The 14,390-nt window shown below is 39.9% G+C and overlaps 1 protein-coding gene across 3 annotated transcripts in view; it reads left to right on the top strand.

Moving 5' to 3' along the window:
• Positions 1-14,390, top strand: part of Scfd2 (sec1 family domain containing 2) — a 341,734-nt gene that overhangs the window by 71,324 nt on the left and 256,020 nt on the right. For all 3 annotated transcript variants that reach the window (XM_040747205.1, XM_005080782.4, XM_021233387.2), the window contains exon 4: positions 6,527-6,702. In XM_040747205.1, coding sequence (XP_040603139.1) covers positions 6,527-6,702 — 176 coding nt within the window. The remainder of the gene's footprint in view (positions 1-6,526; positions 6,703-14,390) is intronic.

The raw sequence follows: 14,390 nt of genomic DNA, 5'->3' as shown, positions 1-14,390 counted from the left end.
TACTTGACTGTTGCTGTACAAACTGGATATGCAGGACCCATAGGAAAGTGACTGCTGAATTCAAACAGTCCTATAGGGTTCGTACTTCACAGAAGAGTCTGCCAGACTTTCTGCAGGACACTGAAAATGACTGACAGATTGCCAATGCAGTTGGACAGTTTGAAATTTCCTGCTTTGCTGAGAAGTTTTCCAGACACACTGTGGATGAAGTTGGATTCCCAAACGTTACAGAGGAACTTAGGATGACTGTCCAGGTAGCACGATGTCCTGGGAAAGTTTGAAAGTGAAATCAGAAGGGACAGGAGAGGTGTTCATCAATCAGAGCACTTACTGTTGATTCCCAGCACCCGCAGGTCTGTTTCTCCAGTTCCAGGGGGTCTGATGCCTCTACTCACCTCTGCAGGAATCAGCATACACATGGTACACATGCATGCATGCAGGCAAAATATATACATGAAATAAAATAAATCTAAAATATATTTTACCCCCCTCCAAATTAGATAAATGTGAGAAAGGGAATAAAAAAGATGCAAGTTTTATGTAAAAAAATAATAAAACAAGCCATAAGATAAAATCCAAATGCTATAGTAAATACAGAGTGGATACAAAAAGCTAGGAAGGGGATGGAAATACCAATAAAATGGGGGGGGGCAAAGGGGAGCAGAAAATAGTTGCGCAATGAAAAAAAAAACGATTAAACAAAATGGATGAATCTATCAAGAGGACCAGCTCGTGGCTGGGTCACATCTGCTTTGCTGGACTGGAACTGAGGGGGTTCCCAGGGCTCTCGGTTTGTATTTGTTTAGGTGCCAGGGGCAGGGTTTCACAGTTGGGCTTAGGCTCCAGGTAGCTGGGAGACAAAGAATGGGGGCTGTGGAGTACCTCTTAGGAGGTTTGTTGCCACAGGGTAATGAGCTGCAATAGCTTGTTGAGCCAGTGTAGTACAGAATGGCAGACCCTGGGAGATGAAGGGATGCTGTGGCTACTGATCTCTATCAGGTCCTTTAGTGGGGATGCACTCTGGAACTATTCCTTGTTTCAGCACAGCACACACAGTTGTAGGTAGCAACCTGCTGCACTGTGCAGTGGTGTGTGTCAGGACACACTGTGAGTTCTTTTTCTGGTGTCACAAGGTAAGTTCACTGTAGTCAGCTCAAGGGCTCTCCCTAGGCTGAGGTCAGGACCTGTGCCTGCCTGATTCTATAGAAGTGATTGATGCAGTGATGCTGGCCACTGCAGTCCTATATACTCCATTTCAGGGAGAAGTCCCTCCTGCGGATTTTGGTTTTAGGATTTATTTCATTTTTTATTATTTGTGTGTGTGTCCGTGTCTGTGTCCATGTCCTGGGAGAGGCCAGTATCTTCTGGACCTGTAGCTACAGGGAGTTGTGACCCACCTAATGTGGGCACTGGGAACTTAATGCAGGTTGTCTGTTAAATCATTAGGCACTTTAAACTGTTTCCTTCCTTCCTTCCTTCCTTCCTTCCTTCCTTCCTTCCTTCCTTCCTTCCTTCCTTCCTTCCTTCCTTCTGATTTTTGAGACAGGATTTTTCTGTGTAGCCCTGGCTGTTCTGGAACTCACTCTGTAGACCAGGCTGACCTCAAATTCACAAAGATCCTTTTGCCTCTGCCTCAGGATTGCTGGGATTAAAGGTGTGCCCAACCACCATCAAACACTCCTTTTTTTCCTTTTTTAATGGGACAGAAAGACTAGTAGTTTCCTTTGTTCTGCGTGGCCATCCTGAGTTTTTGATGTGGCACACTTCAGAGCTCTCCTTCCCTCACTTTCCCTCTTCTAAATGGAGTTGTCTATTGGAGAGCTCCTTTGTCTGGAGATGGAAGGTGGTGTGAGTGTTAGGCACCTGTAGTTAGCCATCTTGCTTATACAAAGGGATTCTGAATAGGAGAGTTTGGCCAGAGTTAGAAAACAAACAAACCTAAGAGCATGAAATGGCAACAAGGCTCCTGGCTCCTAGAGTAGGAGTGTCTTTATTCAGAGGTTGTTTTAAGAGCACAAGTTCTTTGCATCAGAGTGTACTCACCAAGGAACAGGTCCTCTGGCACCTGATATTATGTCCCTGGAGAACAGAGGAGTTTCCTTCTTGCTATCCACTGAGTTTGTAATTGCTGAGGCAGTGTTAGCCCTGGGAAGGCAGGGTTCATAGAAAGGCAAGCCATAACTGTTCCTGGTGGTTTTATATTTCATCCTTTTGTGTAACTTTAGTGAGAGCTGTTTGTTTTCTCTTTGAGACCTATGATTCTGTAATGGCTGTACTTTATTCCAGACCAGCCTCATAGAAGACCCTCTGGCAGTTTTCTTTGGACCCATTGAATTGATCTGCCTCATAGAATTAAATACTATTCTCACATTAGTTTCTTCTTCCACTCTGACTATATATACTATGACCACAGTGCCTAAATAATGTGTGTAACAAGAACACATACTATTAAGGCATTTTCCTCAAACCCTCTTGAGTATTTATGGTGTTATAAAGTGGACATCAGTCCACAGCTGTACTTTGTCCAAGCTTCACTGTACAGATGGCTGTTTATACTGCCCTTCACATCCCTGTGGAGGAAGATTTATGTGGTCTTCACTCTCTCTGTCTCTCCTTTTAATAATTTGTTTCTGTGGCTAATACTCATCATGACCAGGAAATGTTTTTCTCATGTGTGGCTTAAATCTTTCCACCTGCACCTTAACCATATTTCTTTATCCTTTGACCTCAGTTGAGGTGGGAAGCAGGCAGTTACTATTACTCCTCAATTTCTGTGGCTGTTGAAAGACAGAGCTTTACCCGTTGTACAAATCAGTGGTAGTAATAAAGTCAAATTTCCTGACGAAAAATAAACATCTGTCCGTTCTACATGAAACAGACATCACTTTGTTTCAGATTCAAGAGAACATTAAAAAAATAGATACTAGTACAAGCTTATGGGAAATTCAGATGCTCACATACATTAAGTAGAGCATTAGTGTATCATCTTCCATCCACCTACCTTTAATGTAACTTGTGACTAAGCTAATATAACTACAGTACATAACTGAGCTTGGGTATGAACAATTATATAGTTTATATTGTTGTAAACAGTGTTGACTTCTTTTGAGAATTTAGACATAACCTATTGAAAAAGCATGTAATACTAAAACTATGCATGTGAAATGAAATATAACTACCAATAAATTATGACCAGGCTAAAACAAAGGGACAGATGATTTGAAAGGCAGGGGACTGAGAAGTAAAAAGAAGAAAAAAGGACTTCATATATTTTTAAGACTTGAACAGTGTGATACCATTCATAGGTGACAACAGATTATACAGCTTAAGCATGTAATGCAAGTTATGATAAGCCACAGGTAGGGATAGTGAGTACTTTTTTCTTTTTGTAGACTATGTCACAATCTCTTTCTGTTGCTTTGCTTCATTCCTGGGATTCTCCTGAGAAACCCACATATTCAGGGAAGACATTCAGCCTTTTGTACATTATTTACAACATTGCTCAGCTATTCCTTTTTAAGATTGTATTAATCTTTCATATTTCCCCCATTATCCTCTCTTATCTCCCAGTTGAATCCCCTTTCCCAATAAGTCCCCTTTCTACATTATCTACTGCCAATATGTAACATTTTGGCTCTTCATGTTGGCTATTAAGTCAAGATTTTGTTTGTTCTAATAGTGCTGTCTGGTATGAATAACTAAATTTAGCAGAGTTGCCTCCATGGTCTATATGTTTTTTATCTGCATTATTGAAAACAAACCTTGTGTTTTGAAAAATCACTTTGGTATCAGGGCTCATTATGAAAGGAGAATTTACCTTCAGGAACAGCCTATTACACACACACACACACACACACACACACAAACACACACCCCTTGTAATCAGAGCATTAACAAAATAAAAATGTTAATAGAATACTGGTACAGTTAGAAAGACATTTAACTTCTTTCTTGTTTTTTTGGTTTTTCGAGACAGGGTTTCTCTGTATTGTTTTGGAGGCTGTCCTGGAACTTGGTCTGTAGACTAGGCTGGCCTCAAACTCACAGAGATTCACCTGCCTCTGCCTCCCAAGTGCTGGGATTAAAGGTGTGTGCCACCAATGCCTGACTAAGACATTTAATTTCTCCACATTAATATTACAGCAAATACAGGACTTGATATAAGCCCTTGATATAACGTGTTGTAGGTGACTCCTTGGGAAGTGGTAGAGAGGTGGAGGGGTTGTGTAGCTCTGGAGCAAGGCAAACACACTGAAGATGGTGATCATTGAAGAGGGTGCAAGCCAGGATAGGCATGGCCAGCAGAGCCGAGAGGCAGAGCTGATGATGGGCACAGTTGCATTAGCACTAAGCTCTGTCTGTAGCTTGTGCTATTCAGCACTGTCCATTTACTCTGTCCTCTCCCCCACTTGAGAGATAATTGTGTTTTAACAAGTTTGCCTTAATGTACTGAATTAGTAGTTTAAAGGCTTAAAAGTCACTTGTCCAGCATCAATGTGTCACTTGTCAAAAAGTTGCAGTATATTATTGTGGTCATGATATAAAGTAATCTTTTTTATGGTCCTTAAAATTGTCTTGCAAAGCCTCTGGGTTGACATTTTGAAATCACCATGTAAAATCTGCCTGACAGGTTATCCTTCTCTTTCATAAAGTGAAGTATGGCTGAATATTCTATTACCTCATCAATGCCTGGTTCTTATTCCTTGCTTATTCCCATGGTAGCATATTTTGGGGAGGGCGGGGTGGTGTTGGATGACTTTACTTGACATAATAACATTAGTATAAAACCACTTCTGAGCTGGTTGGTGGTGGTGCACGCCTTTAATACCAGCACTCGGGAGGCAGAGGCAGGTGAATCTCTGTGAGTTTGAGACCAGCCTAGTCTATAGAGCTAGTTCCAGGACAAACTCCAAAGATAAAGAGAAACCCTGTCTCGAAAAACTAAACCAAACCAAACAAAAACTACTTCTATCTAATTACTTGTAACTTTTATTACAAACACATGAAATACACAATATTTACAGCATTTTCATTTTGTAAATGCAATTCTTTAAAACACACAAAGCACTATAGTTAAAAACAGTTTACAGATACACTGTAGAGAAATGGGGGAAATCCTACCTATATCACAGCTCACTGATGGAGTCATCATGTGGGATCACCGAAGCATGATCATGGAAGCATTTTTTGTTAGTTAACTGGTTGATTTACTTTTTCTTTTTTTTATTAGGTTGTAGTTAAATTACAAATATGCCACAAGTTTATTTTAAAGCATCTATGTGGAACACTCTTCTCCAAATTTCTAGTTTGTATTTATTCCAGCTAGAAAAGTGGCCTGCTTTCATGGCATAGCCAATGGCACGTTGGCGGTGTGTATGGAAAAAGAAGATGGACTGTGGACCAGAGAAGTGATGCTTAGTGATTACTAGATCATGTTGTGGGGTTTGGCTGGCCTTTCTTGTTAAGACATATTTTGTTTCTTTAGGTCACATGCCTTATGTGGGAAGGAGGCATTACCTAGATATGGTAGCTAATTGGAAGTCTAAACAATGCTAACAGTAAAAACTGTCTTCTAACTGAAGGCACTCTATCTTTAAAATGCTCATATGCTGGAGGTATGATAGGCGTGAGTAATAGACCACTTGCCTAGAGTAGGTGAGGCAAAACTAGAACATAGAGTTATTACAGTCAAAATCTAAACAGATCATCTGGCAAATTCTTTGCTGATTCTCATTTCCTGCAGCCTCTCTAAAATAGAGTCACATAACACATAGAGCCTGTCACACCCACGTGCTGGTGTGGTGTACAGGAATGATCTATTGACTTACAGTTAGGTTTGTCTCAGTGCCTTCTTTTTGTCTGATGGGGAGAATTTGGTGTTTAGGAAGAAGCCTTGTGTAAAACATTGATGATATCAGCTATGGAATGTAACAAATTGGGGGGTAGGAGATGAATCCATCAGAGGACTCTGAAGTCGTGTATTGGTTCACTGTGTGCACGTGAGGACATTCACTAGCAATTTACCCTCATTGGCCATACACTTTTGTGCCATGAAACAGGCAGTCTTGAACCTCATGGAAACAGTTACGAAATCCCTGATACCACTGATAAAGGTTTTAGCCACGATTGTAACATGCTTTATATACACTCACACAATTAAAAAGATTCCCATTTGCCTTTTGGATACTTGTGTCATATATCATTCATAGATACTCTATGTTGAGATGAACAAACATTTGTGTCTTTATTTGAAAACTCTCCTCAGGATGTTAGGAAATTATAAATGAGTTCTGCTAGAAATATAGCTGTAGCCAGTTGACTTAATTCTTTCTTTCTTGCGAAAGCAGCAAGTAAGATCAGAGCTTTGCTGTTGTCCTTGTGTTGCTGGAAGTATAATAATAGTTTAGGAAAGATTTATCTGCTCTGGAGTTCTGTGCACATATAAAACAGTGTTTGTTTACAGCTTGCTTGTCATTATTTAGTAAAAATGAAGGGATTGCACTAATAAATTGTTATGTTTCTCTAGGGAGAGTCACACCAGGGCAGCTCATGTCCTATATTCAGCTGTTCAAGAACAACCTCAGAGCTCTTACAAATCACTGTGGGCTCCTACAGCTTGGGATGGCCACAGTTCAAACCCTGAAGCACCCACAGACTGCAAAGTGGGATAACTTCCTGGCTTTTGAAAGGCTCCTTCTACAGGTATGTTGCTAAACGAACTTGTTAATATTTTACTAATTGAAGTTTTGACTTCCAGGAAAACAGTTTGGTATCTACTATTATCTGAGCAATCATATTGTTGACCTGTGCAGCTGTGGTTTGAATGAGAATGTTCTACAGAGGGTCAGGTGTTGGCATACTTGGGCCCTGGTTGGTATGTCACAAGTTTATTTTAAAGCATCTATGTGGAACACTCTTCTCCAAATTTCTAGTTTGTATTTATTCCAGCTAGAAAAGTGGCCTGCTTTCATGGCATAGCCAATGGCACGTTGGCGGTGTGTATGGAAGAAGAAGATGGACTGTGGACCAGATGAGTGATGCTTAGTGATTACTAGATCATGTTGTTGGATAGGTTTAGGACATATGGCCTTGATAGAAGTGCTCTAATACTCTGTTCATGGATGTTGTGGCCCCCAATATCTGGCAAGATACCTTTTGATGCTTGTAACCCAAGTGGCTGCATCTGCCTCCCTTTCTTCCTCAGAACCTCCTTCTCAATACTAGATGTCCTCTTCACCACCATGTTTATGCACACCAACACCTTCCTCACCTTGCTCGGGGTCCAATACCCAGCACTGGGATGTTCCTGTTTCAGTCCTCCTTATAGATGTCCCTTCACCCAACTCCATGCTAGGCCTAACCCCTGTGCCCAGTTGATTTCTTACACACCAGTCACGTCTGCTAAGATTAGTCTCAGGCTTCAAAATGAATTGAAGTATCTCAAAATAAGATTTAGTAGAGGTTTTCTCCTCATGATAATAATCATCTGTCAACTCTCTACAGGCTCCCGAGGAAGCTTTAGAAAATATCTGTTTTACGTCATCCCATTCATAATGAACTATTTGAGTCCTTCATTGCGTATTAGGGTGTTAGATACTGAGGTGACATCAGTGTGCTTCTTCAATTGGAAAATGAACAAACAGACAGAGAAGAATAAAACGTTGAACTTATCAAAGCTCTACTTTGATTCTAGTTGTATATTGCTCTGGCTGGTGATACGTGCTCAGGGTTTTAGCCTGGGCAGATCTGTAAACTAGCCATTGTACTTGCTTTTTGTTTATGAACATTCGTATTTTATGTAGCATACACACACACATCCATTAGTGTAACAAGTCATAATATATGTTCAGTGTCTTTTTACAGACTTTGGTTAGAAAGTGGAGCATTTGAGTTTATCTTGAGCACAAGGGCAACATTTACTTTCCCCAAAGGTTTGAGAAGTCTCAGCTGGAGCTAAGAGTTGTTTACTTCTTTGAAGACATTTTTCCACCACTGCCTAGCAGGCCTCCGTCCCTGCAACCTCAGTGTTGACTTTATAGCCTAAGTCACAGAATAGAAAACCCCAAGGAGCAGAAAGACTCCCATCTTGGAAAAGGGGCACATGGCACTCACTCTCCCTACTTACTGAAATTGGAGTCTGCTGCGAAGATGTCATCTCAGGCTCTGGAATACAAATCTACTGAATCAGGCTTTTAATTAAGTAACAAACTCTCTGGGGGAAAAATCTCATATTTGCCAGCAGTAATTACATTTAAAAAAATTGGAATAAAGGTCTTCATAACTCTTTCTCTCCTTATCTACGGGGTCCACAGCAGGGTTTTATATATTGAGCTTATGTATGGTAATTGTCAAATAATTCTGTTTACAAACAGACAGCCGGACACACAGAGACTTGTGATGCTAATCATGGATGTGATCACAAAGCAGCTTCCTTTTCTTATCAAATTGTATTATTTTAATTTTTTTTTCAATTTACAACTGGGACATTGATTTTATAAAAATTACTTTATTATTATTATTATTATTATTATTATTATTATTTGTTTTTTCGAGACAGGGTTTCTCTGTATTGTTTTGGACCCTGTCCTGGACTCACTCAGTAAACCAGGCTGGTCTTGAACTCATAGAGATTCGCCTGCCTCTGCCTCCTGGGTGCTGGAATTAAAGGTGTGCACCACCAACGCCTGGCAAAATTACTTTATTATTTTATTTTCTATGTGTGGGTTTTTTTTTTCCCTTCATATATGTGCCCATGGAATCGAGAAGAGGGTGTCTGTCCCCTGGAGCTGATGTTATACATGGTTTGTTGGTGCTGCGAATCGAACCCTGGTCATGTGAAGGAGCAGCCAGTGCTCTTACCTGCTGAGCCACTTCTCCAGTACCCACACTGATTTTTTTTCATGTGTTAAATTTAGGTTTAACTGATGTATATTAGCCAAAAATTGTTCATATGCACAGAATAACATGATGTTTGACATGTGTACATTGTATAGTGTTCAGCTCAGATTAAATGTAGCTCTGACATTATTTTTCATGATAAAAACTTGGCAGGTCCTTTGACAGATTCTTTGACATGTGTGGTCCTCCTCTGCTGCTGCTGCTATTATTTAGAGCAACTATGCTGTGCAGCAGCAGCACACTAGGACTGTAGAGTTAGTCTCTTAAAGCAAAATCTAGATTTATTTAGCTTAGCATTAAGGATGTGGAATTTTCCATTTTTATAGTATAACCAGAAAGTTTAGATAAGAAAGTAACACTGAAATACAAATATAGTATCTTCTTCATGTTGTTTTAGGACTGAATGAGATTATTGGCACACATCACTAAGCTCAGTGCTGGGTATATAGCAAGTGCTCAACAAGTAGCAATCATTGTCATTTGTTATTTCAGATGAGCAAAACGTTCAAAATGTCAATTTAATTTTATGCAAGTAATGCCTTTAGCATATTCTCCCTTACACTTTGTTTTCTAAATTAAAATTTATTAAAGACAACTGAGTGCCACTTAGAAAAATTTGTATTTTAAAAGTTACTATTTGATAATACTCAGCAGTACTTTCTTTAAATCTGCAGTATATAGCTGATGTTTTTATGCTAATTGTCACCGGAAAAAGCTTTTATTGGGTGTAATATAATTTACGGTGGTTATAAAATGCTAGCAAGCTATGGAGTAGATGGAGCAGCTGTGTTTATGCTTCCTATAGCACACACTTTGTAGATAGAAATATGTACATGTATACGTATTATCCTTCTTTTGCTGTTGCTTTATATGAAACCATGTAACTTGGAAAATAGGTTTCAAATGAAGAACTAAATGAATTATAAATCAATTCAAGTTTATACAGGTATAATACTGCTGTAGTTTAAATTTTATCTGTCTTTGCAATCAAAGAAAAATAAGCATATGCGTTTTAAAGTTGCTAAAGTAGTTTTTAACATTAAGATTTGTTTTTTTAATCTATTAAATTTTAGATTACCTTTTTCAAAAAAATTACATTTAGTAAGCTAAATAGTAGTATGTCTGCTAGGCCTATAACATTGGTGGCTTTACCATCTGAATTTCCTGATGCTTGTATTTGCTTTCAAACCACAAGTCTTGTCTGGGAAATATAATGGTCATCATCGCACTGTTCCTGATTGGCTATCACCTTGGGAGGTCCTGTTTTATTATCCTTGTTTTCAGCCATTTATAATAATTAAGATTGAGTTTTTCTGGGAAGACAGTCCATCCGTCTGTTTCTCTTTGGCCAGTGGCCATGACAGTGGAGTGATTAGTACCATAGCACTGTTGCCATTTGCAAACTGAGATGATAATATTTGAATAAAGACTGAGCAAAGTAGAAAACAATGATCCCTTAACTCAGGCCTGGTGCTGTTGCAGAGAGGGTGGGATTCCTATAGGATTTTTTTTCTCAGGACAGTTAAGAGTATGCTTTTTACAAAAAGACACTGAAAAATAATCTCGTGGCTGGAGAGATGGCTCAGCAGGTAAGAACATGTAGCTACCCTTTCAGGGGACCCAGGTTCTAGCCCAGTGCCCACATGGCGGCTCACAACTGTCTGTATCTCCAGTCTTAGGGGATTTGATGCTCTCTTCTGACCCACACAGGCTTTGCATGCATGTGGTGTGCAGACATACATGCAGACAGAACACCCATACACGTAAAAATAGTACATAAGTAAAATGCTTTTAAAAAAGAAAGAAAATAATCCCAGAGATAAACAGTGAACATGCACCCCCCCATCCCCACGTGATCTCCTAGAGACAGTGATATTTCACCTCAGTGATAAATTTGGGTGACCCACTGGATTTAGCCCCACCTTTTCCTCTGGGAACAGCAGTGCTTCGTGATCCTCTCCAAGATGAGGATGGCTGGCTGCTTCTTCTCCTCTCTTCCATGGGGCCAGCTGTCTGTATTCAGCTGCTGTCTTGCCCTGTGCCTGTATTGGTTGCCTAAGTTCCTACTACCATAGTACCAACTGCACGGGGCTTCTAGCTTTAGCCTTCTGCCACCAAGTCTGGTCCTTAACTGTGTATTCATACAGTGTATACATGGGCCTTCATGCTACATGAAATTTACTTATTCAGACTGATGGTATTTAAGAAGTTTTCAAGGTCCTGATGAATACTGTTAGGAATTAGAGAGATCTAGGTAGCTTAACATATGGGATCCTCAGGTGCTCATATAATGATGCTCTGGATGATTATCATAACCTTTGACCTTTTATGTTTCCTTCCAGTTTAGAACACTTGGTTTGATGGGAGGCACTGTCTTGCTTATAAGTAGGAGAATTAATAAACTTTAAAGTCGACTAATTAAAAAATGTTAAGTACTGAGCTGAACCCAAGAAAGCCAGTATCAGAGAGGGAGGACTGATGATCAAAGGGATTAAGACTGGGCTGGTTTAACCCCCAGAAACAGCTGACCAGACAAAGGTTAACTCTTGAATCCCAGGCATCAGCCTGGGAATCCAGCATGGGACTGATCAAGACCCCCTGAATCTGGGTGTCAGTGAGGAGGCCTAGGTAATCTATTGAGCCTTGGGCAGCAGATCAGTACCCATCCCAAGTATACACACGGACTTTGGACTCCCATAGAACAATGTGAGGTGCACTCTCACCCTGAACTCTTGGGGAAGGGTCTAGGCCCTGCCCTATATGAAATGACAGACTATGGACACCCCCATGGAGGGCCTCACCCTCCCTGGGGGAACGAGGGGATAACGGGGGTGGGGGTGGGGGGAGGGCACGGGAGGAGGGGAGGGAAAGGGAGAGGGACCTGGAACTGACTTGTGAAGCAACCTTGTTTCTTATCTAAATAAAAAAAAAAAGAATAAAAAAATACTTTGGGCTTTAAATCTTCCAATAGAGAAATAGTGAAATTTAATTAACTTTAATAGAATTATTTGAAAATTACTCATATTGTAACATATCACTGTAGATTTTACTTTTCAACTTGGAACTCCAGAGAAATGTTTGAGATATTATTTTTCTGAAAAAAAAATGTCTTTTTTCCATCACTTTCTCATTTCTCCAGAGAAGCCCTTGACTTGTAGCTCTTTGCCAAGAGATGTGACGCTTCCAAATCATAGAAGGAAAAACCAACCTAAAAAGCTGCTCCCAAAAGAATTGTTTCATTCCATGTAATAACCATCTGTTGAGTAAATGCAGTTTGCAGACAGGAAATCTGTGAAACAGGAAGCCCATGTGACTTCTTTACTTTATACTCCTCACTCTGTAGCAGGCATTATACGTCAGTGTTAGCAGCACTGTGGTAGTATCTGTAGGGACACAGGCCTGAACAGGATTTCACAGGCTAGCTCTGTGTCTAGGCTAATAGTCCTCAGTAATAAAAACAAGTCCTAGTTTCCAGTCAACTCATTTTTAAATGAATTTAATGAACTGACATGAACTAATTGTGTGCTGAAGAGTGAATTACGTTATGACTGACCATGATCTCACTGCCAGTGCATATGGGAGCTAGGTTGCAAGCCAGTCTGTCTGATGGTAAAACCCTTCTTAACTATGTATTCCTGGAGCATTTGTACTGGGTAAGTATCAGAATGACTGTTGCTCCCTTTTCCTTGCCTCCTTCTATGCTCCTTCTCAGGTATGAGGAGAGGAAGTTGTCAGAATATGATGGTCTATGTAACCTGTTACTAAAATGATTATTTTATACAAGTTAGTAATTTTCTCTGTTAATATTAGGATCAGTAACCTCCAACATTTCTGACTAAGTTTCCTTTGATACTTGATGTATGGTGTGTGTGTGTGTGTGTGTGATGTGAAGGCCAGGCATCAACTTTGAGTGTTTTCCTCTATAAACCTCCACCTTACTTTTGGGAACTCTGTCACACTGAACCTGGAACTCACCATTTTGGCTAGGCTGGCTGTTTAGAGAGCCTGTTGGATCTACCTACCTCCGTCTTTCAGGCCCAGGTTACAGAACTGTGCCACCACTTCTGGCTTTACACAGGCTCTGGGATCTGAATCAAGTCCTTGTGATTGTATAGCAAGCACCTTACCCATGGAGACATCTCTTAACCTCCCTCACTTACACTTTTACTTTAGGTTTTATTCCTTAGCAAGCCTTTGATTGGACCTCATGAGACGTCGTAACACATTTGACCATCAGGATATTAACTATCTGAAATTCACCTGTTTTTACAGAATATTTTATTTCAATGCTCTTCTTTGCCAGCATATCAACTCATTAAGGCATTATAATTTTGAATAATGAGGGAAGAGGGAGGGGAGAGAGAAAAAATCTAAATAAGAAACAATGTCCATAAACCTCTTGTTCTTTGGTTGAGCTTGAAGGTATTGCCTGGTTAGGAGTGGGTGAATCTGTGCCAAGCTCATGATTAAAAAGGGACTCAGAATGTAGGTCATGTAAACTATTGCTCTTAAACTGGGCTTGTCTCTAAAGTGATGATATCATGTGTTATTTCAGCTGGAAGCCAGAGTTAGTAATCAGGCAAAGTTAATATAAGACTGACAATTTTGTTTCTTAGTGTGTTATGGGTCTACCAAAAATGTTGGAAATATAGTCTTTATGCCAGTAGTTGTAGGTGGGTCTTCATTTAGTGAAAAAGAAGAGCCGTATAGCCATCTTAGTTTGCTTGACCAGAAGAGGAAATAATTATGTGTGTCTCACTACACTGACCCTTTTGTCCTTAGTCTTTGCTCCTAGTGCCATGCTGGCTACACCAGAGATAGATAAGATTATTTTCTTTTTCATTGTTATACATCTATAAGGTTTTAGGAGTGTTATGAATCCAATTCATACTAGACAAGGACTTTACCACTGGGCCGCACTCTTAGCCCTAACATCTGAATGTCTAAGAATGAAAGTAAATAACACTGTGTGATGGAGCTTCTTTTGCCATTGTCTTCCCTTGGAGAAAATGTCTTGCTTATATCCATTTATAGAACATTTTAGATATAATTTACAGGCATGGTTTCATCCTTTAAATGTTATTTATCCTTTGAAAGTTCTATGTATTTATGCACTATATTGATCACATCATCCATGTTATCATTCTCTAATTGCTGTGAGTTGCCCTTACCCCATCTTTCTTTGAGAGTCATGTATTTTTTTTCTAGACAGGGTTATCTCTGTAGCTTTGGAACCTGTTCCTGAGGGAATAGAGTTGTTACCTGGCTGCACCAGTGCACCAACTGCTACTGGTTGCAGTTGAGGATTAGGACAGCAGTTGCTTAAGGGGCAGCAACTAAATTTAATGAAAAACAGCAGTTTAGAGTACCAGACAAATTGATTCTGTGGAACAGCTTCATATCTAATCAGAAAGCAGTTGGTTACTCCACAACTGCTGTGCCACTATTGTGACAATGGGCACATAAGGCCATACATCTTTTCTCTTCCAGCA

The sequence above is a fragment of the Mesocricetus auratus genome, unplaced genomic scaffold, assembly GCF_017639785.1.
Source record: "Mesocricetus auratus isolate SY011 unplaced genomic scaffold, BCM_Maur_2.0 Super-Scaffold_100006, whole genome shotgun sequence".
Classification (NCBI taxonomy): Eukaryota; Metazoa; Chordata; class Mammalia; order Rodentia; family Cricetidae; genus Mesocricetus; species Mesocricetus auratus.
The sequence above is the reverse complement of the archived record's forward strand: the minus strand, read 5'-3'. Positions and strand labels throughout refer to the sequence as shown.